This window comes from Taurulus bubalis (assembly GCF_910589615.1).
Source record: "Taurulus bubalis genome assembly, chromosome: 11".
NCBI lineage: Eukaryota > Metazoa > Chordata > Actinopteri > Perciformes > Cottidae > Taurulus > Taurulus bubalis.
Window position 1 is genome coordinate 17,954,726 of NC_136599.1, and position 27,889 is coordinate 17,982,614.

The 27,889-nt window shown below is 41.7% G+C and overlaps 5 protein-coding genes across 5 annotated transcripts in view; 3 read left to right on the forward strand and 2 right to left on the reverse strand.

The window, feature by feature from the left end:
* Nucleotides 1-3,737, forward strand: part of kazna (kazrin, periplakin interacting protein a) — a gene marked incomplete at both ends in the record, with an annotated part of 115,427 nt that extends 111,690 nt beyond the window's left edge. Inside the window, 7 exons of the mRNA XM_079226835.1 lie at nucleotides 46-254; nucleotides 429-547; nucleotides 1,371-1,602; nucleotides 1,719-1,820; nucleotides 2,485-2,651; nucleotides 2,875-3,016; nucleotides 3,381-3,737. Of these exons, the coding sequence (XP_079082961.1) occupies nucleotides 46-254; nucleotides 429-547; nucleotides 1,371-1,602; nucleotides 1,719-1,820; nucleotides 2,485-2,651; nucleotides 2,875-3,016; nucleotides 3,381-3,539 (1,130 nt within the window). The remainder of the gene's footprint in view (nucleotides 1-45; nucleotides 255-428; nucleotides 548-1,370; nucleotides 1,603-1,718; nucleotides 1,821-2,484; nucleotides 2,652-2,874; nucleotides 3,017-3,380) is intronic.
* A 3,824-nt stretch (nucleotides 3,738-7,561) lies between these two features.
* On the forward strand, nucleotides 7,562-10,922 carry tmem51a (transmembrane protein 51a; the record flags this gene model as incomplete). Its single annotated transcript, XM_079226871.1, has 3 exons — nucleotides 7,562-7,699; nucleotides 9,412-9,888; nucleotides 10,517-10,922. Exons 2-3 carry the CDS (start codon nucleotides 9,461-9,463, stop codon nucleotides 10,920-10,922), a joined length of 834 nt encoding a protein of 277 aa, XP_079082997.1. The 5' UTR covers nucleotides 7,562-7,699; nucleotides 9,412-9,460.
* Nucleotides 10,923-14,196: 3,274 nt separating this feature from the next.
* On the reverse strand, nucleotides 14,197-18,737 carry LOC306743327 (chymotrypsin-like elastase family member 2A; the record flags this gene model as incomplete). The annotated part of the gene is made up of 8 exons (XM_079225831.1): nucleotides 14,197-14,214; nucleotides 14,336-14,488; nucleotides 14,721-14,866; nucleotides 15,841-15,977; nucleotides 16,172-16,294; nucleotides 18,041-18,138; nucleotides 18,384-18,472; nucleotides 18,698-18,737. 8 exons carry the CDS (start codon nucleotides 18,735-18,737, stop codon nucleotides 14,197-14,199), a joined length of 804 nt encoding a protein of 267 aa, XP_079081957.1.
* A 318-nt stretch (nucleotides 18,738-19,055) lies between these two features.
* On the reverse strand, nucleotides 19,056-21,820 carry LOC306743812 (chymotrypsin-C-like; the record flags this gene model as incomplete). Its single annotated transcript, XM_079226375.1, has 8 exons — nucleotides 19,056-19,086; nucleotides 19,252-19,404; nucleotides 19,888-20,033; nucleotides 20,350-20,486; nucleotides 20,585-20,707; nucleotides 21,113-21,210; nucleotides 21,559-21,647; nucleotides 21,784-21,820. The coding sequence occupies 8 exons, from the start codon at nucleotides 21,818-21,820 to the stop codon at nucleotides 19,069-19,071; spliced, it is 801 nt and encodes a 266-aa protein (XP_079082501.1). The 3' UTR covers nucleotides 19,056-19,068.
* Nucleotides 21,821-22,894: 1,074 nt separating this feature from the next.
* Nucleotides 22,895-25,503, forward strand: LOC306744108 (chymotrypsin-like elastase family member 2A). Its single transcript, XM_079226688.1, has 8 exons — nucleotides 22,895-22,936; nucleotides 23,168-23,256; nucleotides 23,343-23,440; nucleotides 23,832-23,954; nucleotides 24,062-24,198; nucleotides 24,651-24,796; nucleotides 24,933-25,085; nucleotides 25,403-25,503. Exons 1-8 carry the CDS (start codon nucleotides 22,900-22,902, stop codon nucleotides 25,418-25,420), a joined length of 801 nt encoding a protein of 266 aa, XP_079082814.1. The 5' UTR covers nucleotides 22,895-22,899; the 3' UTR covers nucleotides 25,421-25,503.
* The last annotated feature ends 2,386 nt before the right edge of the window (nucleotides 25,504-27,889 follow it).

Genomic DNA, 27,889 nt, shown 5'->3' on the forward strand with positions numbered 1-27,889 from the left:
CTCAACTACATCACCCACATGTCCCCCCTTCACCCTCTCACTTAGACTCAGACTGCCTCTCCAGCCCCACCCGCCACAGCCTCAGCCTGTCAGACGGGTCGGAGGACCAGCTGGACCGCCTCCAGCAGGTGGAGCTGGCCAGGATGACGCCCATGTCCCAGTGGAGGGCTGGCACTGTGCAGGCCTGGCTGGAGGTTGTCATGGCAATGCCAATGTACATCCGCACCTGCTCAGAGAATGTCAAGAGTGGAAAGGTAGGATGAAACCGCTGACAACATGCAGGTGGACTCTGCTGACTTTGCTTTTCCCCCCACTGTTTCCAATGTATACATTACCAGTTATATCACCAGTTATATTTTCAATCCACCTGGCGTTTGTTTATAGGACCCTCTGTGGCTTTAGTTGCTGAACAGTATCACATTCTGCAGGTTTTACTGGGACTAACAGATGAAGACCTGGAGCTGGGTTTAGGTGTCAGCAGTTTAATGCATCGCCGGAAACTCCGCCTGGCCATCGAGGATTACAGAGATGCTGAGAATGGTAGAGGGTGAGGAAGGGACACGGAGAATTCTTGTAGAAACTTGTCCATTATGTGGTAATGTATGAGGGCCATCTGCTGGTGATTTATAGGAACAACATTTACAAGTTGACTTAATGTTCAAACGTAAAGCTCCAATAAATACAATGGTCTCTGTCTTATTGGCAGTTTTGAAAGTGAAAAACAAAACAAAGTGAAAAACAAACAGACATACAACTGTATGATAAGCTGGAATCATAAAATAACCATCAAGCAATTTTGCAAGGCAAATAACCTTTCATTACATTTTTTGTGCATTTTAATGTTTGTCAATTAAATTAGACTTATGATATAAAAATAAGCATTCCCTCGAACATTGCAATACCAGTCGAAATAATTTCCATTCGATTTTTCAAAATGTCTATTTTTGTTGTGGCACCAATTGAAAAGTGACCAAGTCATTAGATTACCACAATTGCAGTGGGATTCTGTTTACATTTTGATGACGTTGTTTGTCAAAACTTAGCATCAATATTATTAAAAATCACCCTAAAATGAACATCATAGCCCCATTTGATAGCAATCCCTCCAAATGTCAACACATTCCACTCAAAACCGCAAATGTCAGTCTCATCATGGTGTTTGAGCAAAGGTCAGGGCATCACCAAAGTCTGTATGATTAATCCTCTGGGAACCATTAATGTCTTTGCAAAAAGTCATGGCAAGCTATTCATTCTGTTGACTGCCACAAGCCACTGGTGCATCTTCATGGATGGATTCCCCAAAGAGGGTTTTCTTGGTGGTTTAGGTGAAGGGACCCTTTAACACATGTTCGTATACACATCACCTACAGGCTGTCCAAGGCTGCAGACATGGACCACCACTGGGTGGCCAAGGCCTGGTTGAGCGACGTGGGCTTGCCTCAGTACTCGCAGGCCTTCCACAACCACTTGGTCGACGGGCGTCTGCTGAACTCCCTGACACGTCGGGACCTTGAACGTCACCTCAACATCACCAAGAAGTTCCACCAGGTCAGCTTGCTGCTGGGCATCGAACTGCTGCACTTACTCAATTTTGACAAGGAGGTAAGTGAATTTCTGCACCATGTTCACAAGCAGAGGACAATAATGAACACACTGGCTCTGCTCCAGCCGTAGGTGAAAACAGTTGAGGAAGAGGTGTCCGTTAATATTGTTTCCAGGCAGTTCAGGCTCGTCGGATACAGTGTGAGCACCAGAACGTGGATCCGTTGGTGTGGACCTCTCATCGGGTCGTGAAATGGATCAAGGATATTGACCTGAAGGTGAGGACAGAGAGAGAAAGAATGCAACTTTAAGACTGAACACATATAAAACACTCTAAAACAATATATTATCCTTTTTAGACTAGCATCTTGAAACATACATTGAAGCTACAGTCATTGCAACAAAGCACATATTTGGATAAAATACTAATAACCAAGAGATACTAATGTATTGAGAATTATAAGAACACTATCACATGGTATTGTGGGTAACTGAGGCTCCTGTGTTTACTCAGCACTCCCTATCTCTACAGTGATAGAAGGTCTTTGTTAATGTATTTCTACGCCGCTCCTAGTTGTTTACGAAGCCCTTCAGATTACCGCCTCTATGGTGATGCTGCAATATGGATCTCCCAAGTCAACATTGTCTTGTCATAGGACAACACGTTGCCTTTATGAAGTAGTGCCACATTCAGGGTGTGTAGGAGATAAGGCCGTCTGGACTGACATCCTGTTAATATCCTTAGGGAGTGTGACTTCATGATGACATTAATAAATTCATTAATATGTTCTTTGTCTCTGAGCCAATTTAACATCATTTTTGTGAGCCTGTTATCAGTGCCTTTTCCTTCAGCCAGTAGTGCGTTACGTCAGAATATTTGACATTCCATATTAGAAATGGAAATGAGTCACTCATTGGCCTTCTTTCCATCCAACTGTCCAGGAGTTTGCTGAAACTCTTCTTAGTAGTGGCGTCCATGGCGCTGTCATGGTGCTCGACCCCACTTTTAACACCGACGCCATGGCCACAGCTCTGGGGATCCCGAGCAACAAGCACATGGTTCGCCGACACCTTGTTGAGGAGATGAAAACCTTGATCGGTCCAGCCAGGTGAGAGGAGACAGATCCCACTGAGGCTCTACTTACTGTGTGTAGCCTTTACGTGTAAGTAGATTAGAGAAGAGACGCTCAACGTGAAGGGGCCGATCGCTGATGCCGTATTTGCTTGTAAATGTTGCACAAAGGTGTGTTCTGCTGTCTTTTAAATGCTATTTTAAATGCTATTTAAGGCCGCTGTCCCCAACACTCTGCTCCAACCCATGTTCCCTTTCAGGACGGATGCCAAGCAGGACTACGAGCACCTCGGCCTGGGAACTCCACCAACCCTCCTTCGCCAGAACTCCCTTGGTAGACCGCTCAGCTCCACCGGGCGACACACTGATGACGAAGGCTCGCTGAGGAGGAGGGCTGTGAAGGTGGGAGGAGGAGGAGGAGGAGGAGGGGGGATTCACTTCTTGAACCTTTCATAGTTGTTTCTCTCTATTTCAGCCTACGTTTTGATGTAAGAATGACAAGCAGGCTCACGGAGCTTAGTGCTGACACATAAGAAGACACTTGAAGAAATAACAGATTTGACACAGCAGGCGTACAACATTAATGAGATCGGTGCAGACAAGACAGTCTGTCAGCAAGCTGAATACAAAGTACAAGACACAAACTAGGCTGATGGAGTAGGAAAGGGGTGCTTTAATTAGTGAGAATAGTGCATCAGAAGTATCAAGTAAAAAGAGCCTTGTTTGAGTGTATTTGTGGTAAAAAATAAATGAATGTGTGTTTCAGCCTCCAACAGGGTTCAGCCCCAAAGCCCGCAATGGGCGAGACTTGAGTTGCCATAGCAGCTACGGCTCCTTGCCTCGGGAAGGTCGAGACCAGACTCCGCCCAGAGCTGAGGGAAGCCCGATCCACGGTTACACCAGCATCGAGGTCACCAACGTTTGAGGTCATCACAGTGGGACGAAACACCAGTTGTCAGCTTCATCACAACGACACCTACACTACGGACGTTTGTCATGTGAACCCGAACATGAGATGGTTAATTTCTCTAGAGATGAGGAGTAAAAGGACAGATTGCACTTTTTAAAGCAAGACAGGATTCTTTTTTTACAAGTCTCCTGGTTTCAGAAGGTTTTCATTGTGCGCAGGTGGTATTTTGATGTTTTAGAGGGCAGTGAATTCTCACCTCTGAATCAAGAGATGATTCGCAAGCTAAATGATTATTTTTCTATTTTTTGTGAGTAAATGGTTCTTTGTGAATCATAATTTGACTTGCTCGTGACTGAGGGAAATTAGATTTATATATATGTATATATATATATGTATATATATATATACATATATATATATATGTATATATATATATATATGTATATATATATATATATATATATACATATATATATGTATATATATATATAATACAGGGTACTTGATGACAAAATGAAAATCATATCATTGTAAATTGTTCTTGTTTCATACAGTTCTGCTGTTTGTGATGCCTTGTCGGTGTAGCTGAGGACAGTGTACAAAAAAAACTTGAATTGAATTTTAAATTCTAGAGTTTATGTTTGATAGCCATTTTTTCATCTTGCACATTTACACAGTCGTGTCTAAACAGATGTAGCACCCTCTTCTGATGTTTTATACTGTGAATTAAATGTAGGAAAAATATTTGAACAATGACAACAAAAGATGACTGCAGACCTGTATGTCCATAGAAGCCTCAGGGCTGAAAGGTATTAAAAATTAAAAAAGTTCCTTTCATGAAATAAAGATGACGTCTTACATTTTATAGTCCTGTGCACCCATCTTCAGCAGAAAGTTCAATGAAACAAGTATTTTTTTCACAATAACAATACGCAAAACGACTATATGTAATGTGAAGGGGATTTCTAACAATTGGAGACTAAAAGCAGTTGGCCAAACAAGAGCTAGAAGAAGAGTGAAAATTTTACTTAAACTCATCAGACGGACAGAAACACAACCCCAGATAAAAACTAATGTTGCACTGCCTATGCTGGAGCTGGTAGAAACTTAATAAGGTGATAATTTATAAGAATGTTATGTCTGTCAGGCTGGTTTGGGGCTTTTTTTGTCCCCTGTTGGCCAAAAAACTACAAAATAAAACCCTGCAGAAGTGGTGGTGTATGAACTTTATGAATGAGAGGAACTTTGTCTGTGTTAGAAATGCTGGAAATGTATGAATAAAGGAGGAGAACAGATCCCCTTATTGAAAACATTTGCATGATAAAGTGTGTGTGGTTCATTGCCTCCACTGTGATGTAAATGAGTGGTCCACACCGAACTCACTGATCACATTTGCGTTTTAATACTGACTCTGTACCCTCGACTGATTCCTTCACAGTATTTTGGTGAGTCACTCGTTGAACGAGTTAACTAAGTCTCTGTTTAGACCTCCGGGCAAGACAACATGGTGCAACTTCCTCTCTCACAGTGACTCGAACATTGTGGTAAGCGGAGGATGACACACAGCTGAAAGGTACACAGCTTCCCTCTGCAATGCACCCAGGGTTGGGAAAAATCTGCCCATTCATTACGTGACGTCCATGATGTACTCTGAGATATGAGCGGCATGACGAGGTAAGGTGTGTCAGGCGAAGTTCCCCCTGAGAAAAGTTAATGTGCTACACTTGAGGCCATTAAATCAAGCATATCTATATCAGACTATGACAGAGCACTTAATTTGATTAAATGCTGACAGCGATTGGACTTCCAGATGTAATCAAGGCGTGTTCACTGTGTGTGTTAGTGTTTGTGTGTGAGGTTAAACAGAGGATCCAGACAAAAGCTTCGGAGGAAGAAGACCTCCCTTGAGTCCAGAGCAACAGGGTTGCCTCACACACAAGGAGCAATACAATGAGTGGCCAATGTTAGGACTGGTTTTGTCATTATTGGGAAATAGTCCAATTATAGCAGGCCGATACAGAGGAGGATACTGGAACAAGAAAGTGGGGCCAAGTGGAGCCCAGTTGTACTGTCTTGTGTCGCAAAACAAGTACACACAAGTAATAATAATAAAAACACTGAGGTCTGTACTGCGTAAGCGATGGAATTCCTCGCGGACGTTTTTTTGTCCAAAGCGCACGAAAAGGAGTGTCGAGTAGATGGTAAATTTACAATGAGGAAGTTTTCTGGTCGTGTAGCGTAAGCATGATATGAAACTCATGGACTCGTCAGGGTTTACTGCACGGGGAAGTATTGAGTACACAGTGAGTCAGTGGGTTTCAGTCTTTTTTTTATATTTTAATGCACATCAAAAAGAGATTTACGCAAATCTTGTCACTCACTTTTTCACTCTACTACATTTATTTCACAGCTTCAGTATACTTTCAGAATTTGAATAATGATTCAAAATATAAACAACTACAAACATATGATGAACTGTAGGTAAAGTTACCCAGCATTATATAAAGTGAACCCAACCTTTACAAACAAACTGCAATATTAAAGTGATATGCACATTATTCTCATTCAGTAATATAATATATATATATATATATATATATATATATATATATTATTCTGAAATGAGCCATTCTGCATAATGAGTACTTTTACTTTATACTAAGTATATATTGATGCTTTTAAAATGAGTAATGTTTGGAATGCAGGACTTTCACTTGCACCAGACTGTAAAGTAGTTCTACTTTTACTCAAATAAAACCTGAACACTATTTCTTCCATCATTGTCTGCCAGCAAAATAAGGAGCCAAAATGTCTGCAGTGAAAAAGGACTATGGTGGTGCTGTGTGCGTGTTGACAACAAAAGCAGTTGTTGATTCTCATTTAAACTTAATTTTAATCAAGTAATATATTATTAAAAACATGTCTTCTTCATATGTCGAATTTTTGCTCCCTGCAGCAGACAAATGGACAATTTTTAGTTTCTGCACCTTCAGCTAAAGCCTCTCTGGGGTACACTAGCTTAGTGTTCAATTAGAAATGTACTGAACACCAACTCCAATTTGCATGCAATTAGTGCCAAATTACATTTTTCTTTACAGAAAAGTCCCTAGAATATATACACGACCAGATAACTTCCTCATTGTAAATTTACCATCTACTCGACACTCCTTTTCGTGCCCTTTGGACAAAAAAACGACCGAGAGGAATTCCATCACTTACGCAGTACCAGAGGTGTCAAAAGTATTCACATTCATTACTCAAGTAGAAGTATAGATACTAGGGTTTAAAAATACTTCTGTAAAAGTTGAAGTATCAACTCAAGCTTTTTACTTAAGTAAAAGTGTAAAAGTACTGGTTTAAAAACTACTTAAAAGTATAAAAGTAAAAGTAATGTAAATGTTTTTTTTTCCATTAAGGACAAACTCTTAAGCCGCGTCTCAGGGGCCTATAGTGCTCTACCCCACCTCCCCCAAAACAATAATTTTTATAAAGGCCATAATTACTATAATGTTTTAAAATGTTATGTTGAAAAATGTGGGATGCACTAGGCTACCCGTTTCAGCTGCATATATGCCCATTTAAAATGATCACATTTTATTACAATGCAAATACATTAAAGTACCATATGTGTACTACTGAGCATTAACATGCGTTTCATGGAGCGGAAGACATGATAACTAGTTGCCTATAAGTATTGTGATAGTGCAAAATAGGCTGCGATGGCGGCGACTCCAACACAAACACTTAAAGCTGTGGTTCTCAAACTTTTTCTGTAAATAACATAATTGTGTGACTCATCTATGCTTTTATAAATAACAGAATAAAGAAAATTGCAATCACTTTCAAGTAAATCAGATTAAACTGCTTTCCTCGACACATACTTCCTCTCCATCACGTCACCCACCCCGAGAGCGAAAGAGTTAATTGTGAAACTGGAAGTGCAGCAGCGAGCCCCCTCCCTCCTCCTGCTCTCCCGCTCCCTCCGTCTGGGCCCATCAGTCTCAGGGAAAGTTTCCGACTCTTAAAACGCTGCTGCTCGTCCCCAAATATACGCCACGCGCACTGTCGTCTGTACCGACGGAGTTTGGAAATAAGCGCCACACCTCCCCGCTTTGAGAAGAAGAAAGAAAGAAAGAAGAAGAAGAAGAGTTACGTATCGTCAAAACGATGCAGAGGTGAGTGTAGAGCCGGCGTGCTCGTCCGCTGATTTTCTTTTCTTTTTCTTTTTGTATCGAAATGTTACTAAGAAGTTACACAATAGCCGAAGTTTTTAAAGTCTGTGGAAAGTTTTCGTAGCGCGGCTTCAGGCTACGGATCCCCGCCGTGGTCAACTTAAGCAACCAGCGAGCGACTAATAAGCAGCAAACCCGCCCAGAGTTTTAGGATTCAGCCCAGCGGACACTGACCGTCTGTTAGCGAAACAAGCAACGTCTCGTGTGGAAATGAAACGCTCACACACGGAGCACCCGGACGCCCCAATGGCTCCGGGGAGACGCACGCTACTCTGTTGAATACACTCAGGGTCTAAAAAGAGTCATTTCAGAGGTAAACAGTTGGCAACTATTTCCGAATGGTGAAACACACACACACACACACACACACACACACACACACACACACACACACACACACACACACACACACACACACACACACGGCCTAAAATGTCATACGGGGCTTTTTGTAATCTTTAATGTCAATGTGTTACTTATTTTAAACTGTAAACCTGTCATGTGGTGAAATATAACCCATAATATGAAATATATCTTCACGTAAAAATGGCTTTCACACAGTGAAATTAATTTCACTGTGTGTGTGTGTGTGTGTGTGTGTGTGTGTGTGTGTGTGTGTGTGTGTGTTTGACGGGCAGTTTCTAGCTGCCATGATGACCATACTTTAGTCTCATGCCTTGCATTCTTTAGCGACAGGCTATTCACACATTGAAGCTGGGGTAGACCCCCCCCCCCCCCCCCCCCCCCACCGCACGCACGCACACACTAGCTGGTCTGGGCATGTCTGCAAGAGTACACACTGACATAATTTGTGGGTGTGTCAAATTGTCACAGAGGTAATATCATTTCCAGATACAGTAGTTAATAATTAGTTGCCCTTTTTGTCTGAGTTCATCTGCTCCATTCTCTCGGTCCGTTACCTTCCTTCAGCAACTAATTGCAAACGATAGTCTCTGATCACTGCTTATGTTTGCTTCTCCAGGAACACTGTTTGTATTTTATATATTATGTACATGTTATGATGTAATTTTTGTACGATATTGTTTGAGATGGTTCTATGTTTTATTTGTTTGTGACGGCCCGCCTCCTGTTGCTGCCTTTGTTGGCCAGGTGGTCGTTGTAAATGAGAACTGGTTCGCAATTGACTTATCTGGTTAAAGAAAGGTCAAATAAATACAAACAGTTCCCAGCAGTCCTCATCTGATAATGATCAATACAATCAACAAAAGAGAGTAACATAGCATATTGTTGTATTTATATTAAAGCAAAGATATATTTAACAGTGACCATAGATGTCTTATCTACCCTTGTAGGGTGTTTGCATTGTGTGACTTTGAAAGGCAAGTCTGCTGTCAATTTTTACCAGTTAACACACCCATTCTGAGAAGCTCCTACAAAGGTAGTTTTACTTCAGTGACCTTTTAAGTCCTGTCATTTTCATGGAAAAATGGGTTTGGTCTCAAAGAACAAATATCTTAGCGGCAGCAACATCTTCATTTAAAAACAATTCCTGAACAGGATTGTTCTGACTGGTGAGGCCAATAACAATATAAAAGTGTGCTATTCGTTGTGTGTGTGTGTGTGTGTGTGTGTGTGTGTGTGTGTGTGTGTGTTTCTCTGTTTGTGTCTGACCTCGCATGCCCTTCTCTCTCCAGTTTCTGACCTCACTGCAGCTGGTCTCACTGAAGGTTAGGGACTGACAAGATGCGTTCCAGTGTGGACGGACCAGTAAACCCCCTTGGCAGAGAAGACACGGGCGGCAACAACAACAACAACAACAACAACACTACCACCAATGAAAACAGTGGAAACTCAGGTTCCCAGTATGCACTATGTGCTCTGGGCATTGGGCTTGTTGCCCTTGGTATTGTGATGATCGTGTGGAGCGTGGTACCTGCAGACACGGCCGGTAACAACAACAACAACAGCAGCAGCTCGGGAGGAGGTGGTAACACAAGTGGCAGGAAACATAAAGCATCTTCTGTGGCCTTTGTCCTGGTGGGGTCTGGGGTGGTCATGCTGGTGCTGTCTTTGTGTCTGGGAATGAGGAACAAACAGCGGGAGCAGCAGAGGCTTCAGGAGGCCCAGAACCGCGGAGGAGCGGCAGCAAGGGAGCAGCAGGAAAGACAAACGTAGGTCCAATAATAGCTTTCTAGCTAAACAACCTTTGCACCGTAGGAATGATAAGTATGCTTTCCAATATGACTGAGCTTTAATTTGACCATGTAAACTCCCAAATGTTGTGCATGTATAACACCTTTTTTGGTAGATTTGTTTTATTTATTGTTTTGTTAAATGCTGTTGACAAGATAACAGTTTTTCTCTACTATAAGGGTCACTGTGGAACAAAATAACCTAATGTTGCTTTCAGAGTTTTATGAAAGTCGGTGGTTAGATGATAATCCATGATACTGAAAACCATGTCTGGTATTTTTTATTTTTTTTATTTGAAAGTCAGCTCACTGAGGTCATATGCCTCTTTTTAAAGTTCAGCGACTTGAATTTTTTTTACTCAAGAGCTCACAAATTCTCATCATCCATTTAGTAACGTCCGTGTTTGCTTATTTTTAGTAGTACGAGTCAAGTCCATGCTGCTGGACGGCAGCACACATGATTTGTGATTAAACAGGCGATGCACTCTGCGTTTTACTACATTTGAGAATAATAATGCAATTTATATTGTTTTAGCTCGAGTGCAGGAGCTGACAAAGAACACAAAGTGATTCATGTATGTATCTTCTTTTTTCTAAACATCTGCAGTGCTGAGGAGCAAGCCCACCGTTACGCTGTACCCAGCTATGAAGAGGCAGTGGGCAGTGGCCAGTACCCTGTCAGTCAGAGCAACCTTCGCCCCAGCACCTCCCAGCTACCGTCCTACGATGACCTCGTCCAAGTTGATGGTGTGCAGTATGAATCCGAGGGGTCGGAGGTCACAACTACCGGATCACAGCCTGCTCCGGCTCCAACTGCTCCCACTGCTGCTGCTTCCACATCAAATGGCAGACCAGGGAAAAATAGCCGCAAGCTCCTCCCTATCAAGATCCGCAGGATTAAATCAGAGAAGCTGCACATGAAAAACATTGATAACTCCGTGCCAGCTCCTGGATTCAGTATAGAACCCCTTACTCCACCGCCGCAGTATGAGGATAAAGTGCCTCCGCTTTAAGATCAAGCTCATTATGTTTCAAACAATCTACTGAAATTCCTGGAATCCTCCGTGATCACTGTTTGTGGATCTGGATCTGTGTTTTTATAGACTTGAAGATGGCACTTCATGCAAAAACATTCGCAGTGGCACTTTTTACAAGAATAGAGTACAGTATTAGTTCTAATACATAATTCATGCCACATCACTCCAAAGCATTGAACAGAGAAATCATCATTGTTTTCAAATTCTGGATCTCTGAAACATACACCCAGATAGTGATGGACATAATTGCTGGGAACCTTCCTCTGTCACCCTGTGGCACATTGGATCAAAAGCACACACCAAATGCAGTTCACTTTTTATGTCAGTCATTTTCTCTTCATGCATTATCTTTGTGATTTACTGTGCACCGTCTGTACAGGCGAGGTGACGGTGAAAGTGATCGAAGGACATCATTGAGTGGTTACATGTGCACACTTAAATAGATCTGTGCAGGGCACTGATTCAGTGAAGTGGCTGCGGTTTGGACAGTGTTTCACCCTGGGAGAGTTAGGATTACTACTGCCAGCGGTTTACTAAACGTAGGCTCCATGGTGAGTGACTGAGCATTGTATGTACTCAGCTGGCATGACCTGAAGTGGCATGCTACACACAAACTCTCCCTCATTGTCAACAATATTGTCTCTCCTGGTCCTCTCGAGCTATGCGGAAAATGAGAGACGTTTGTTATGCTGACCGGTGTTGGAGAGAGTCTACTGTGTTTTGTATTGGCTTCTGTTGCACTGGCTTTTTTGGTTCAGGGGTTTCTCCTTTATGGCTTAGAAAAGCTGAAACATGGCACTGGGGATATCTACTGGACAGCATACTTCTACTTATGACCAAGATCAAACAAGGCTTTGTTAGCATTTGTCAGCTACAGCTCCCATGACTCTTAGCCATAGGCACTGCCCCAAAACCTAGAATTGTAGTTGTTGAATACTAACAAAATGTGACTTGTTTTTTCTTACTTAGAATATCAAGGCACTCAAACGTTACTGTCCAGTACAGTAAAGTATATTTTAAAAGAAAACCCAAGTTGTATGTTTCTCCTAAGACAAGGACACCGTATGGCGAAATGGACTTGAGGCTAGTTTGAAAATGGGGTGAGATTTCAGCTGTTTACGACTTTAAGGTTGTCGATATTCCTTTACTGAGCAAGGCGTGGTCCAAAATCATCTAAATGGCTGCATTTAGTGTTGGTTGTTTAATTGAATTAGCCCTGACACGGTATCATTACATCCCAATAGCTGTATGGAGGAACTCTGACCTATTAAGGGCACAAAGACGCTAAAGCGAAGTCACAGAAACACAGTTCTGAGATGCTATTATCTCATCGACTTGTTGTGCATTACAAGCAAGCAAACATGCTGCCTAACTGCAGTATAAGATTAGCATGCCATTGGAGTCGTGTTTCTATCTAACGGGTCAATCAAAGTCCAAATGTTGCTTGCTTTGTCTTCAGCTCACTATTGACCTGTGTACTTTGCCTATGTGCCGACTGTTGCTACACAGGCAACATGTAGTCTACATGCATATCTCATAAGCCTCCACCATACAGTCAACATGTGCCAAAACATAATCGATGAGCTTCAGAGCTGCTTGTAACGTCCAACCAAAGGTGTAAACCGGTTGGATGTCGGTTAGCGAGAGAAAAAGCTCTGTGATGGATTTAATTGCCAAATTACATATTTACACTTGCTGGTGCAGAACCAATGGTCACCATTGGGTTACTTCTTCTTTTTTTTTTTAAGAGAAATTAATTTCTAGAAAGTTGACTGTCTAATTTCATTGAATATTTAAACTGTGCTAACTGACTGCAGCAAACCCAGTTTTCCCTCCAGCTGTACACACTAAAGTACAGTCAAGTGCCTTTTGTGTTCATAACGACACTGCTGCTCTTCAAAAGACATTGTGCGACTGAACCTGAGCTTTAATGTTGCTCTTCGAATGCAGTGTTGCGTTTACTCTGGCAAGCAGCGAGTGGAGAATGAAGTGAGCGGGAGCATAATGGAGGGAGCTTGTGAATAGTTGAAAGCCGTGAAGAACACTGAGCTGTGAAGGCAGCAGTGTTGTCTCTGCTTCTCTGTGGCTCGTTATTGCCTGTGCTCGAGATGGCCAACAGAAAGACTCTTTGACGGTGCAGCTGCGCCACAACAACGGCAACTATTGCTCACTCGCTTGCTCATCACCATTCCGACAACCACAGCTTGACTTGCAGCCAGAGTTTTAACTTAGAAGTATGAGGAGAGTCGGCAGAACAGAGAAGAAAGCCAGCTGTTCAGGGAACTCTGGTATGAGCTCTTGCGCCTTGCACTGTTTGAGAAACTCTCTCGTCTTCTGCCCGTTGGACTTGTTTTCACATGAACAGCTGAAGCCAAATGAAAGGACTTACCAGACATTTTCCTCATTTGTTTTCATTAGTGACGTCATCACCCAGTTCCACACTGTTTTGGTAAAACTCATTGTAGTTAATGCAAAGGAAGCGACTCGGTCATTGTCAGCTGGTCATATTATATATTTACATGTTTTCTGTTCAGCAAAAGGTCATAAGGTCGTTGAGTCACTTCAGGTTTGTCATTGAAATTCAACATTCTGATGTCTCTCTTCCTCTTGCCACACATTATCAATTCTTTATTTTTTTGTCATGTACAGTTTGTTGTACCTCATTTGCAAAGGACTAGTTAACTACGTGATTGATTTTTATTACTTTGTAGTCCAAATGTTTTACAATGATGAAATTAGTGTTTTGATTTAGCAGTCACTTTATTTTACTTTGAGGAAATGTCCCGAAACGCATGCTGTTTGTTCATTTATTATTGTATTTCTTGTACTGTGAAAATTTGCTTTTCTATGATCGTTCTAATTTGTTTGTGGAAAATTTGTTATTGTCTCAGAAGAGTAAAAACCCATTTATGTCATGAATATTTATAAGAAATTAAAGTCAGTATTTGTTAACTAACCCAGTGTTTAAGAGCAGTTGTGTGTAGAATTACATGTTTACTCGGGCAAGAATTCCCAGGACATCCATATTTTATAATTGTGTTACTCTTCACTGGTGCTTACATACAGTTTATGCAGCTACTGTATTGAAAGCATCTGGAAGCTTTAAGTTAACACAAATGACTGCATTCAATTCGTTTGCACTAGTAAACAGCATTTTCCTTTTTTATTTTGCTAAACAACAAAAAAAGAAGACGACGAGAGAAAGAAATCCTAGTTGTTCTTATGTCTGACAAAGCACTTGACCGCTTCTTCAGTAGTTGATCATGGCCTGCGGAGTAAACAAACACAATTTTAATACACTTCCTGTTTTTGAAAGCCGAGGCTTTTGTTAGCTTCAGGTTCCATTGTTTGTGCTGGCAAGGTAATCATAAAATGGAAATGTTCCTCACTGTGGTGATCCAGTCGACATAGGAGCTGACTTGTGTGAAGACCGTGGGCTTCTGGAGGACGTTGCAGCCCTGACCAGAACCGAAGCTCACCACGCCGTGGACGTCCCATGAGCCATCAGGGTTCTGGCAATTCAGGGGGCCGCCAGAGTCTCCCTGCAGGTCAGCACACACACTGTTGGCTGGCAGCTTATGTACAGACAAGAAGGAGGCGTGGCTACTAGTGATCACTTAGTCAGGCTGAATTATTTGGCCATTTCAATGTAAATGAATCTCCCGTTATTTTATGCTGATGACATATTTATAGATTTACAGATGACATAAAAGCTTTAATTTACCATTACATTACTGTTGCATCTTGATATCAAACTTTCCTGTATGAACTCACATTACAGCCTGCAGTGACGCCGTCACCTCCGGCACAGACCATCTTGTCTGTTGCCAGGACGCTCCACCAGTCGGGCTGTGAGCAGGTATCGTGGCCAACCACCGGCAGGAGCGCCTGCTGCAGGATGTCAGCCGGAGGGCCGCTGGCTACGGGGAAGAAACAAGCTTAACTCTGGTCGCAAACAACATTTTGTGTTGAGGGAGGTTCACTCAGGGGGGACAGGTGGAGTGCTGGAGGGAGATATTTTATTCTGTTATTGGATGTGTGTCCAGGGTAGAGACTTGGAAACTATTGGCACCCCAGGTGATGTAGATGGGATGCCTCCTGAGCCATTTAGCTGCAAGAGTGCCAACTTGATTATACTGGAATACTCATTACTGCCATTTATAGTTGTTTACTGTATAGCACAACTTCACAGATAGCTTTAGTACTAAACTCTCCTTTCTGTTGCAACTTCAAACTGAGTGTTAACACAGTCAAAAGGTACAAGAGCGTTTCAGCCCACAAATTCTAGTAATATACAGGAAGCTCACAAGTCTCGTATGTCTATACGTTGGACTGATAAGAGGGCCGCAAACCATGCTTTCTATCAGATCTTACTAATTCTGTGCCAAAGACAGGAAGCGGAGTTAAATCAAGTCTGTGTCAACGATATATTAAACCTAATAAAAAAGCATGGCTTGTGTTTAGAACACATACATACCATAGTGAACCGCAAGTTTCCCATTTTTTAAAACGGGATGTATCCTGGTTGTGAAGGTCAAAACACCTCAGTCAAGTGAGGAGCATGTTCTTCAAACCAAAGCTGCTGTTTCAACAGGATGAAACGTATACCTCCAGCAGTTTTTTCATACCATAACCATTTATGTCAAAAGATGAACATATTTTGAATTGGTAGCTTCAATATGAAATGACCCTCTACCTCAGGTTTAGTTAGGTCTCATCTTATTTAGCAGGCTGATGGATATATGGCAAATGACCAATTCATGGTTGTGAAATATTCTTGGCTCGGACATCAATATTTGACCTAGCTTGAGTGACAGGTGCACAGACACTGACTAGACACCGCTAAGCAGACGTCCACAGGGATGCATTGTGAGATGTAGATGGAGTCACTCACTGGAGAGTCGACCCCAGCCGGTGACGTAGCAGGGGGCCCCGTGGGGCAGGACGAGGCCCCGGTCTGGCACGCAGGCGGGCATGATTGCATCGGAGAAGGTGACAGGGGAGGACAGCTTGATCAGGGCGATGTCGTTACTGCAAAAGACGAAACAATGCACCCACATTTAAAAAAGGGTTGACGAAAACAAAAGTATTGTTTATGCTATATTAATGTTTTGCTGCATCAACATCCTCATTTAAAAAAAACAGAAGAAACAGTTAACTGATCAGTGACTGCTTATGCTGATGATGATCTTCACTTGGATGTGTGAGGTGATGGCGTCTGTTACCGGCTGAGCATGCTGTTGTAGTCTTCATGAGTGATGATTGTGGCTGCTCTGCGGGCTAGTGAGCCCTGCTCGCTCGTCTTCAGGCTGTGTTTACCCAGCTCCACTCTGTAGTTGTAGCGCTCACTGTGGGATGTCAGATGACCCGGGGTTTAGACAGCAGTATTGACTTTTCACCCTGTGTGTAGAAAACTGTGATTAAGCTGGTGGAGAATATTGCAGATGCTTAGTCGTCCTGTTGAGGTAATGCATGTTTTCTGAGGACACCAAGCTGCTTTTACCTGGTTAAAGCGTTAACATTAACAGTTAACTTTTTTTTCTGATTACAAAATGTATTTACTGGGAAGAACGTCTCTACATGTCAGAACTTTCCTTTCTCTGTTCAGGCATGGCGGCCATTGCTACGAATTCTTGAAGAACTACCCTGTTCATTTCCAAAAGCAACAACTCTTAGGCCCAATTCCAGTCCAGGCCCTTACACCTTCCTACTCCATGACTGAGTGTAGATCACACAACACGACTTTAGCCTTGCTTTTCCGCCCACCTAGAGTTGGATTTTTGCATGACTAAACACAACACATAAAGTGACTTAGCCACAGAAGGGAATTAATGACGACGTGTTGAGGTGTGTAGGCGTGTCTGAGGTGTAGGGTGAGAATACAGCAGCAAGCTTTGGGAAGAACTCCTTCCATGACGAAGACAAAATTGCACGTGGTCACTAAGGGCAGCTGGTTAAGTCAGCGTTGATGTAGACTTGTTGTTCCACCCTCTCACTAATTGGTTTGTGATGACACTAAGGCCTAATCCCAATTTCCCCCCTAAACCCTAAAACCCTCAGGGATTTACTGACGTCACCTGGAAAGTGGTTGAGTGTGAGAGGCTGTAAGGTCTTGAACTGGTGTAAATATGAATGGGACAGCACTTTGTTGCAACATATCATGTGACTACATAAAAACATATTGTGTACAATTGTGTATTTATTTTCGACTTTTTATTCACTGATTTCAACGTCTTCCAGGACCTTTTCCTCACGAGATAAGTCATTTAAAATAATCTATTCACTTGTCAAAACGAAATGTTTGATGAATGTAAAAAATATATATTATATATATATATATATATATATATATATATATATATATATATATATATATATATAATTTCTGCTTGCATTCCTCTGATTTCATGTGTTTTTATGTTCCATCTTTAATCCGTAATGTTGTAGTGTAAAGGTATTTTATCGGCCCACGTGCCTCTTTGTTTACCTTTTTTTTTTTTTTTTTTCTTTTTTTGTCTTTATGCTTCCATTGGTAACTGCGTGTTTAACGTCACATTGCTATGAACTGTGGGTAATTCCCTTAGGCAAAGTTAGCATCTAAGGCAGACTTACGGAAAAGGTTCATAAAGGGATCAAAATGTCTGCCAGAGAACCCTCAAGCACTCTACGATGTGACAGTAGGACAGCCATAAACCCTCACAGAGTTAGTGGGAGCGCGCCTCAAAGTCTGTGAGTCCATAAGGGTGGAGATTGGGATCGGGCCTAAATATCCCTCAACGAGAACGCGCACACACAGTCAGAGTGGGAAGAGAGTGAGTGTAGGGGCCGGGTTAGAATTGGGTCTTTCCTGTTGGGTTGAGAGGTATTTCCTGGCAAAGCCCTTTTGTTCGGGATAGTAAATACATATACTTTCATGAGCTGGGCATATTGAATCACCACTGACTGAGTATGAGTTGATAAGAGTCGCAAAAATTAATAGTTACATACCTCTGTCATGGATCAACGTATCCCTACATAATACACACACAGATTGTTGAGCCTTTACAAAAAGAATATGCTGTATTGTAATGGTGATGATAATGACTTTAACATACTTGATGCAGTGTGCAGCAGTGAGGACCCAGTCAGAAGAGATGAGGCTGCCTCCACAGACGTGACTCCAGCGCCCACTGCTGTCCGACTGGAGCGAGATCTGAGCAGAGCCGAGAGAGGACAGAGTGAACTACTACACCTTACAATTTCTCTCTGATCAATTTCAACTTTCATCCCTCTGTGGTGGGAATTCATCATCACTAAAATATAGAAGATTCAAAGAGTAAATGTGTTACAGTAGGTGTCATCCTTTCTGTCTGTCGTGGCAAAATTAAAATGTAGGGTTCAAACCGACCTGTGGTTGTCAGAGTTAACCTGTTTTTACACATTTAGACCAGACCTCACCTGCCAGGGCCAGCTGTGAGGCTGGGCGTCCTCTCCTGCCACCACCCTGCTAAGCACAGGAGGGAATCTGGGAAGGCCGCATCCATAGGCTGGGACAAGGTTTGTAATGTATATGGGATTTTTGCATCAGACTAATCATGAAAAAAGTAGGTGATTTCAGAAGTTCAGTGACCCTTGAATAATTCAATCATTTTTCAAATATAATGTGATAATTAATTCTCCTTTGTAAGACAAAATAATTGACTATTTACCTGGACTACACTGCAGCAAATAAGCATTAAGTAACATATGTGAGAAGATTTAAACCGTCTTACCGCATGCTACCAGGAAAGCGAGAACCACTAGCCTCCTCATGACTGTAGAGTATGTCGTGTGAGCCAAAATATTGTATTAACAACCGGCTCGTATTTATACTGCTACTGTTTACCGGTGTATAGACTGTCCTGGAAAGCTGGCTGACACGTGCAAAAAGTCAGACTGAGGGACTGAGAACACAGCATGTGGTTGGGGACCGGATTTTCCCATCAATACTTCTCTATCCTTTTCTGCTAGCTAATTATCATGAAACAAACTGAATACATTATGTATTTATCAAAATAAAACACAAAATCTTGACATTGTTTTTTATTTGAAGTTCCACATTTTATGTATTTGATATGTGCATTGATCCCAGGAGCCTGTCCACTCAATAGGCCACCATTTTCTGTGGAAGAGATAATAGAGAAATGTTATATTTGTTGCAGCATCATGTTTTCAGCAAAAACACACAGGATATTTACTCTAATTGTCCCATATTCTTGACTATTTAATCTGAACGAAATAGTCCAAATAAATCAGCAGTGATGTAGTGAGAGGTTTAGGAGCTTACGGAGCTGATCCAGTCGATGTAGGAGCTGACTTGGGTGAAGACGGTGGGCTTCTTGGGGAAGTTGCAGCTGAGCCCGGAGCCAAAGCTGACGATGCCGTGCACCTGCCAGACACCATCAGTCGCCTGGCAGTTCAGAGGGCCGCCAGAGTCACCCTGAATCATGTGAGAATAGCATACCGTTATATTTTGTGGACCTTTGAACTGCACTCTCCCCCTGAAATATGGAATGTTATTCACAAAAAAAGGCCTTTTAGGAAAGGTAGTTTTCAGATTGTTTTTAATAGCATAAGAATCACAAGACTAAAACGTAAAGGGACAGAATTGTCATTATTGATCAGTCTATAGATTTCCTCTGTGAAGCAATTATTTGTTTGGACCAAAATTTGTCAGAAAGACGACATTTTCAAATGCCTTTTTTGTTCAAAACCAGGAGATATTTAGTTTAATATCATAGACAAAAAAAAAAAATCACATTTAATCAGTAAATATTTGAGAATATACAAAAGAGATCAAAACTTATAATAAAACTTAAATAGTGGTCATCTGTACACAGCATGACAGACAAACAGGTTGAGGAAACTCAGAAAGCATTGGTGCGACAGTGCAATGTGTTATTCTCTGTCATTTTAGACTCACGTTGCAGCCAGACACAACTCCATCTCCACCGGCACACACCATGGTGTCCTTCACCTGAGCACCCCACCAGTCAGGCTTGGTGCAGGTGGCGTGGTCCACCACGGGCAGGAGGGCCTGCTGCAGGATGTCAGCAATGGGGCCTCCGGCTGTGGGGAGGAGAGATGCGTACTGGCTCAACTTCAGCTCAGGTAAAAGACTACTGATGAGCAACACAACCTCAACAAGACAGATGTTTCAGCAGCGTCGAAGAAACAAAACAAATAATGAAGGAAAAAATGAAGTCACTGTTTGTATTGCGGTTATTGAGATTAGTATACATTATTATCCTAGTAGTTTTAATTAATTAGATAAACTGTTAGTATACTATTTTGTTAAAACTCTTAAGTAATGTTTTCTCAGCTAGTTTGACATTCCAGATATGATGCATATTAGGGGAGCTGAGGCAGGAGATGGGACGCTCACTGTAGACGCGGCCCCATCCAGTGACGTAGCAGGGATCGTTGTTGGGGAGGAGGAAGCCAGCAGAAGGGAGACAAGCAGCCATGATGCTGTCGGAGAAGGTGACGGGGGACTCCAGCTTGATCAGGGCGATGTCATTACTGGAGAGGAAACACACGTTTAGATTCATCCAAGACCTGCAAACGTTCGCTGGAATAATCTCGCAATTCATAGCCTTACTGAGAAGACAACTTTTTACCGGATGAACAAGGGGTTCCACTTCTCGTGCACGACAATGTTGGCGGTGCCCATGAACACAACACCTTCCTCTGTCTGTATCAGGTTGTGCTTTCCCATGGCCACTCTGTACTCCTTGCTTTTGCTGCACGTTGACAGAGAGAGGAATAGGAAGTGGTGATGTGTTAGCTCAGAGATTTCCACATGCTTTTTTGCAGCAAACTTAAAAAAACGGAAAAAGCTAATTTACCAGCCAGGTTTTTGGAATAATATATGGAAATATGGTTCTCTAGACATGTGGAAGTGGGTTGAGATAATTCACCATCAGCTCACAATCTGCTGGATAAGTGTCCTGCGGTTCTACCTTTTGTCACTTGAATATCGGAATTTGTTGATTTTAATTAAAAATGTATTGAAAACAGATTAAATCGCCTCACAGTTGACATATTTTATAATTTCATACAGCATGACCGATGTCCCTGATTGCTAATATAGATATCAGTGCTGCATATAGTCATCATCAATTGTTTTGGGCTCCACTGTTTCATACCTGATACAGTGAGCAGCAGTTAGGACCCACTGGTTAGAGATCAGAGTTCCTCCACAGGTGTGTCTCCATTCGCCCTGTCTGTTGTACTGCAGGGAAATCTAAAACATACATATGAACACAATCCCCTTTTAAAGACTTACTGTTGACAGGCACACGTGCAGCTGTTTATTTTTCCAATATTGAATTTGGCTTTTTATTTTATTTCCATTTGTCTAATTATATTTTCTTTTCCTTTAAATAATTAAATATTAATGTAATTACATTCCTTTTATTCTTGGCCCTGTGTAAAGCAATTTGAAATGGCAAAATTCAACATTGCTTGATATTAAAATAGTGTTGTCACTTACTGTACTGTATATCTTCACAATCAGCCTAAACTTTACTTAACCTTCATGCTGTCTGCAGCCTAGAATAAGTTCTTCAGACCGTTGCTGTGCATGTTGTACCTGCCAGGGCCAGCTGTGAGGCCTGACATCCTCTCCTCCAACCACCCTGCTCACCACAGGGGGGAAGCTGGGCAGGCCGCACCCGTAGGCTGAAACGGCAAACAGAAACAGATACTTGTGAAACACAACTGTTAGGCTGCATTCAGGTTGTAAAGAAAGCTGCATGAGAAAATGGCTCAAGACAGATGGCTGTAACAGTAGTGTGTGTGTGAGAAAGGTCCTTACCACCAACAACAAAGAGAGCAAAAACAACAAACTTCATCGTGTCTCTCCAATGTTTGCAGGGAAACATCTGACATATTTATACCTGTCATGATGTTATACAACCTGTGAAACTGGATCAAATTCCGGGAAATGTTCCTTTGATCAATCTTAATACTGGGGTGGAGCTAAGAGGACATCAAAACAGCCTGAAATGACCTGGATTACTAAATCAACATGTCCTGGAGTTTTATATAATTTTTAACTTGGTTAGTAAACAAGTCAGTGGCATGAATGTTTTTTTCTTTTAGCTTTTATCATCTCAGAGCTGCAGTTGATGCAAAGACTCCACCACAAATGTAGCCCTCCCTCTGCTTTCCTCTCGAAGCTGAAGTTTCTCTTGCTCATTAAAGGACTGAATGTTTACTGTGGCCACACTGTAGTATTTATTTATTTATTAATGTGTAAAACTTGCATACATCTATAAAAAAAAAGGCTGTGCATTAGGATTGATTGCAATATCTGCTCTTTGTAATGTGTATAACATATTACGGTAAAATGCAACTTTATCACACAAAATATGATTGTACATGTTATGACAATCGAATTATACTTATTCTAGTAATACCCTCGACAAAACAATTATCTTTTATTATTTGCAACTTATGCTTTATGTGTCTTAACCTTTAATAGAAACACTGATGTGCCCGTTTATTTGCAGTTCTTTGAGATTGTTAATATTATTATATAAACCATAAACTTCCATTTCAATTTCATACATTCTGTACATTCATGATTAAAAATAGGGCAGCACTTGTAATGTCTTTTATGAAACAATACAGTCGGACTTACCATTTTCAAACGAGCGTATAGCCACAGAGCATGAACATCATCTGTTATTCAAAGTTAAAAGACCGGACAGCTCAGATCCCAGTGAGACACCTGTGAGGTTCACAGAGGTTGAGTTGAGGAGATAAGGTGTATTTGGGGATATCTGTGGTTACTTATCTCCAAGGTTAATTTATTTTCCCCACCAACTTTTCCTGGCTGCTCTGAGGGAAATAAATGTTGAGCAACAGGTCTGTTCACACACTGTATATAAGAAGGAGCATGTCGCCCTGAACTTCTACTGAAGTCACAATGAAGTTCGTGATCTTGGCTTTGTTTGTTGCTGGTGGTAAGCTCTGATACTATTCTGACCGGACAATTAAATGTGTCGCTTCATACAACTGTCCACTTTCTTTAACAGGAAGTGGTCGATACGTTTGACGAGGAGCAATGTGTCCACATTTTATCCTTGCGCTAAAAATCTGATTTAAACCTTTTTGACAGTTAAAGAATAACATTTCATGTTGCTGCTGATGTTAAGACACCGTCATAAATGCCCATATCCTGTATTGTTTCTTAGCCTACGGGTGTGGCCTGCCCACCTACCAGCCCATTGTCACCAGGGTGGTTGGAGGAGAGGATGTCCGTGAGAACAGCTGGCCCTGGCAGGTTTGCCCCTTTAAGACTTCTCCAAATTCTGTGTCTTCCGTCCATTTTCTAAAGACATAAGACACGCCACTGTTTGTTCTCTTCAGGTGTCTCTGCAGTACAAGAGTGGAAGCAACTTCTACCACACTTGCGGTGGAACCCTGATCTCCAACCAGTGGGTCCTCACTGCCGCTCACTGCATCAGGTGTGTTTAGAAAATGTATGCGAGGCCCAGAGGACAGGGCCCATGGTAGACAGGGCGATAGAGGAAGAAGGCAAGGGAAAATACGTTCGTAAACTTTACTCAGGCAGTCTGATATGTAAGATACACAGTAAAGCAGAAGAAGGCCTTGATGAGCTAAGGACATTGATTGTTAGTTTTCTTTTATGTACATGAAATAATTAAAGAATAGAATAAATAAATTGGTAACAAAAGTTTTCACAGTTAAATGAACATGATAATATAATGGCATAGAGTAGAGGTAATTGTATTGGTACTTGTAGTTTGGCGTTCAAACAAATAGTTTTTAAATAGATCCCAGATCGAAGCAACTCTGACCCTTGTTTCTGTGTGTGTGTTTTTTCTGACCAAGCAGCAGTCGCACCTATAGAGTCTACCTGGGAAAACACAGTCTGGCCACCATCAATGAGGCTGGTTCCATCGCCATCAGCCCGTCCAAGATCGTCGTCCACGAGAACTGGGACTCCTACAGGATCCGGTAGGCTCCGTCATTCTGTATATTATGCTGCCGTGACTATTCTGTGCTCTGCTATTAATGCTCGTACTGTTTCTTTTAAATGCGGTGTGTTTGCCTGCATGCCTTAGTAACGACATCGCCCTCATCAAGCTGTCAACGCCTGTCACTTTCTCTAACTCCGTCATGGCTGCCTGTCTTCCCAACTCTGGTGACATCCTGGACCACAATGCTCCCTGCTACGTCACTGGCTGGGGTCGTCTCTGGAGTAAGTCCTATCAATAAAAAAAAAAACGGAAGAAAAATAAACTGTCACCCAAGGCAGGCAACAATAATGTCCTCTCATATCTGTCATGTAATATCAACCTCTATGTCAAAGTTGTGTGAGCGCGGCGACTTATTCCACCTTTTCCTCTCAGTTTTAAGATACATTTGAGTAATACTGGGCATGGAAATGTTAACGCGCTGAATCCTGTTTTTTATCCCACTAATTACATCTGGTATCACAGATGTTTTGGGGAAGTACAGTTCATTCTTACAATTTCACCATTGAAGAAATCATTTGTGAAATTGTATACAAAATGATATAAAAAAATCTCCGGATCTTTAAGATACTTGGTTTCCACCCATTTTTTTGTGGAAACTGGACCATGTGAACCTAGTTTTAGAATAGACGGTCTTGACTGCAGCGCCTGAATCTGTTCTTGTTCTCCCCCAAAGCTGGAGGTCCTATTGCCGACATCCTGCAGCAGGCCCTCCTCCCTGTGGTCGACCGCTCCACCTGCACCAGGTATGACTGGTGGGGCAGCCTGGTCACCAACAACATGGTCTGTGCTGGAGGAGACGGACAGCTGGCCAGCTGCAACGTGAGTCCAATTCCATTTATTTATTTTACATGTTTAATAACAGTCACTCAAATCTCAACTTTACACTCAAACATATCTCTACATTTAATTCTCAAAAGCATTTTCCATCTTGATTTTCGTCTCTGATCCCCTGCAGGGAGACTCCGGTGGTCCCCTGAACTGTCAGAACCCTGATGGCTCCTGGGACGTCCACGGAGTGGTGAGCTTCGGCTCCAGTATGGGCTGCAACTACCCCAAGAAACCCTCTGTCTTCACTCGGGTCAGCGCCTACATCCCCTGGATCAACAGCGTGAGTGAAAAAGCATTGGATAGTGGAATATGTGTCCAAAACACCTCATGATACACAAGATACATTAGTGTTTATTTATTGTTTTATTCATAAGGAGAAAAAACTTTTCTAATTAGAATTTCTAATTTCTGCATAGTTTAACTATTTTACAGAAAATATACACATTATGATAGACAGAAATTATCTCAAATTGAACTTGAGTTACTCAGTAGGTCAGGAAAGTTGAGTGGAAGTTAGAGATTAAGAAGCACAGGTGCTCTACTGCCATCTAGTGGAACATATTTTAATATTCTCTTTATGCTTTCTTTTTTTTCCAGGTGATGACCACAAACTAAGACGTTGATGTTTCGTGTAATTGTTGGTTGTTGCACGTCATTAAATGAAGAACGCAGTGTCTTCTGTGTATTCTTAATCTGTCATCAAAATGGTATTGAAGTGTTTGTTCAACAACTGTGATGACCACCAATCACACTTCATCAGTAATAAACACTTTTTATAATATCAATGACAACTGGTTTTGACTGGGCAAGTGGCATTTCTTCCTCAAGCGAGGAATTTTGAATGTAGCTCCAACAATTGACACTTCTTCCCTCACAAGAAACCTCCTGTCAGCAAGAACCACATTGCCGTGTTCAAGCTATCTTGAAAAGACTCATTACCTGTCTGAAACGAAGGCGTTATTATTAGATACTTAATAATGTTTAGATATTTGAGAGGTGACAGGTTTCAGCTCGTGCTATCAGGTTTGCGGCTCTCTCTTGCCGTTTCCCTGCTTGGCCGGATCATAAAAGGACTCTAGTATCGACGACAACACAGGTATCCACTCACTTATTCAATAGCTGGTTGTATTGCAGGGAGAGCCCATCCATATGTTTTTCGTTGCTCCAGGTCCCATTCATCTGCTCCATCTCAAAGAGAAAACAAGCCATGAGCGTTATGTAACATAAACCTAAATATGATAGTGACAGCCTGTAGAAAACTCAATGGATGTGGTCTGGTGGATCAGTGGCTCCAACAACACTTTCTCCTCTTTGCCTCTTTCTGCTATACCCTTCCTGTGAATTACAGTACTGTATAGTGTTTTCACTCTTTTCCAATAGAAACCTTTAACGACGGGCATGGAGGTGTATTACTGTGGTTATGCATGTGCTTCAATGGGCAAACTACTGTGTTCTGTACATCCACCAAACCAAACTGTCAACAGTCAGGTTTACAGATGTTGTGCTTACTGTTGTTTTTGCATTGTACATTATTTGAAACAGTTGTATATTACATTGTTTTGTATTTTGAATGTAATCCTTAAGGATGTCATCTTTTTTAATGATTTTTTTTACCAGCTACACACTGACAGCTTTTACAGTTCTGTTCAAAAGGGTTTATTTTGAGTCATTAGAAACTCTCGTCTGGTATTTGTGTCGCAGTAGATGAGACTTGAGGAGAGTTGCCTGAAAATGTGCATGATATACAAACATGGTTGTGAAATGCAGAAATGTTTCAGTTCAGGTAAAACTCCTACATGTATTTTGTATTTCCAAGATCTCAAATTGTTAATATCAACAGCATATCACATATCACATATCATTGTCCCTCACTGTCCTATTCCAGAGGGCAGCATACTGTCCCAAGTGACCCGCTGCCACTCGGGACAGTTCCTGCCAAAAAGGTTAAGACTATTGGCCTACATGACCGGTCCATACAACTGTACCAAAATGTCAGTCTTCAGATTAGGGAACATAGGAACAAGGGAACATGGCTTTTTGAAAAGGTGACTTTAGATTAATTCCTGGACTCAAGTGGGTTATTGCTGGGTGCAATACAAACAAGTTTAAATGACTTGTCACAACACTGGCTTATGGTGGACACCAGAGGAGACTCTTTAAGGATTATATGGTTTCAACTCACTAGCATGCTGCTAAAAGAAGATAACTCCCCAGAGGGTTTAGAGACGGGCCTAGCGCACACCATACTGCATAAATAAAGAGCACTGAGAACCAAGTTGAGCGTGTTGCCCTCTTTGTGCCGGCCCGAGACTCACAGGGATAACGGGGATCGTTACAGTGTTATTTTGCGATGATGACTTGTATAATTCTAGAAATTCAGAAATATAGCTTCATTAATTTAGCCTCAATTCAAGATTTTGAGAAAGATTATTCAGCGTATTTGATTCTCATTTATATAAATTAATAATTTAGTAAATACCAGCCGTTACTCTTGACTATCAAACGGCTAAATAACACAGAAGTAGTCGGCACAGCCTTTTAAAAGATGTGTCGATGTAAATGAGTCAAATGATTGTCGAGCTCAGTGGCAGCTGGTGGCAATTGTTTTTGGTAGGGCCATCTACCATCTACCATCTACCATATACCCGGCCTCACAACGGCGGGCAAGCGGTCTTCAGACCGGCCCCGTTACCGGCCTCATCCTGCCCCTCTTCGCTTGCCGCTATTGAGGGAATCCTTTTTATTTTCCCCCTAGAGTTTAGAAATTAAAATAGGCTTAAATTCAGCGGGAAAGCAAGAAAACAATAACACAAACACGATTCTAAACATATTTGTAATACGTCAAACATAAAAACAATAAAACAAAAATACGTGTATAATCAACATATACGTGAATCAACGTATTTGTAATACGTCAAACACAAACATAATCAGGGAGGTTTCTGGTCAAACGTAATTGAGAATACATTTTAGTTCTGGGGGAACGTACTTTTTAGGAGACATGGTTGACTATGGACCACTGTCCACTGGGAACTGGCGCACCAAAACAAAAGAGAACCATTATTACCCATTTTCCAATACAAT

Bases quoted from the DNA above. Each gene is read 5' to 3' on its own strand.
- LOC306744108 (XM_079226688.1), top strand. From the start codon at position 22,900: ATGAAGTTCGTGATCTTGGCTTTGTTTGTTGCTGGTG. The intron at 23,441-23,831 runs GTGTGTTTAGAA...CTGACCAAGCAG, and splicing joins ACTGCCGCTCACTGCATCAG to CAGTCGCACCTATAGAGTCT. The intron at 24,199-24,650 runs GTAAGTCCTATC...TCTCCCCCAAAG, and splicing joins TGGCTGGGGTCGTCTCTGGA to CTGGAGGTCCTATTGCCGAC.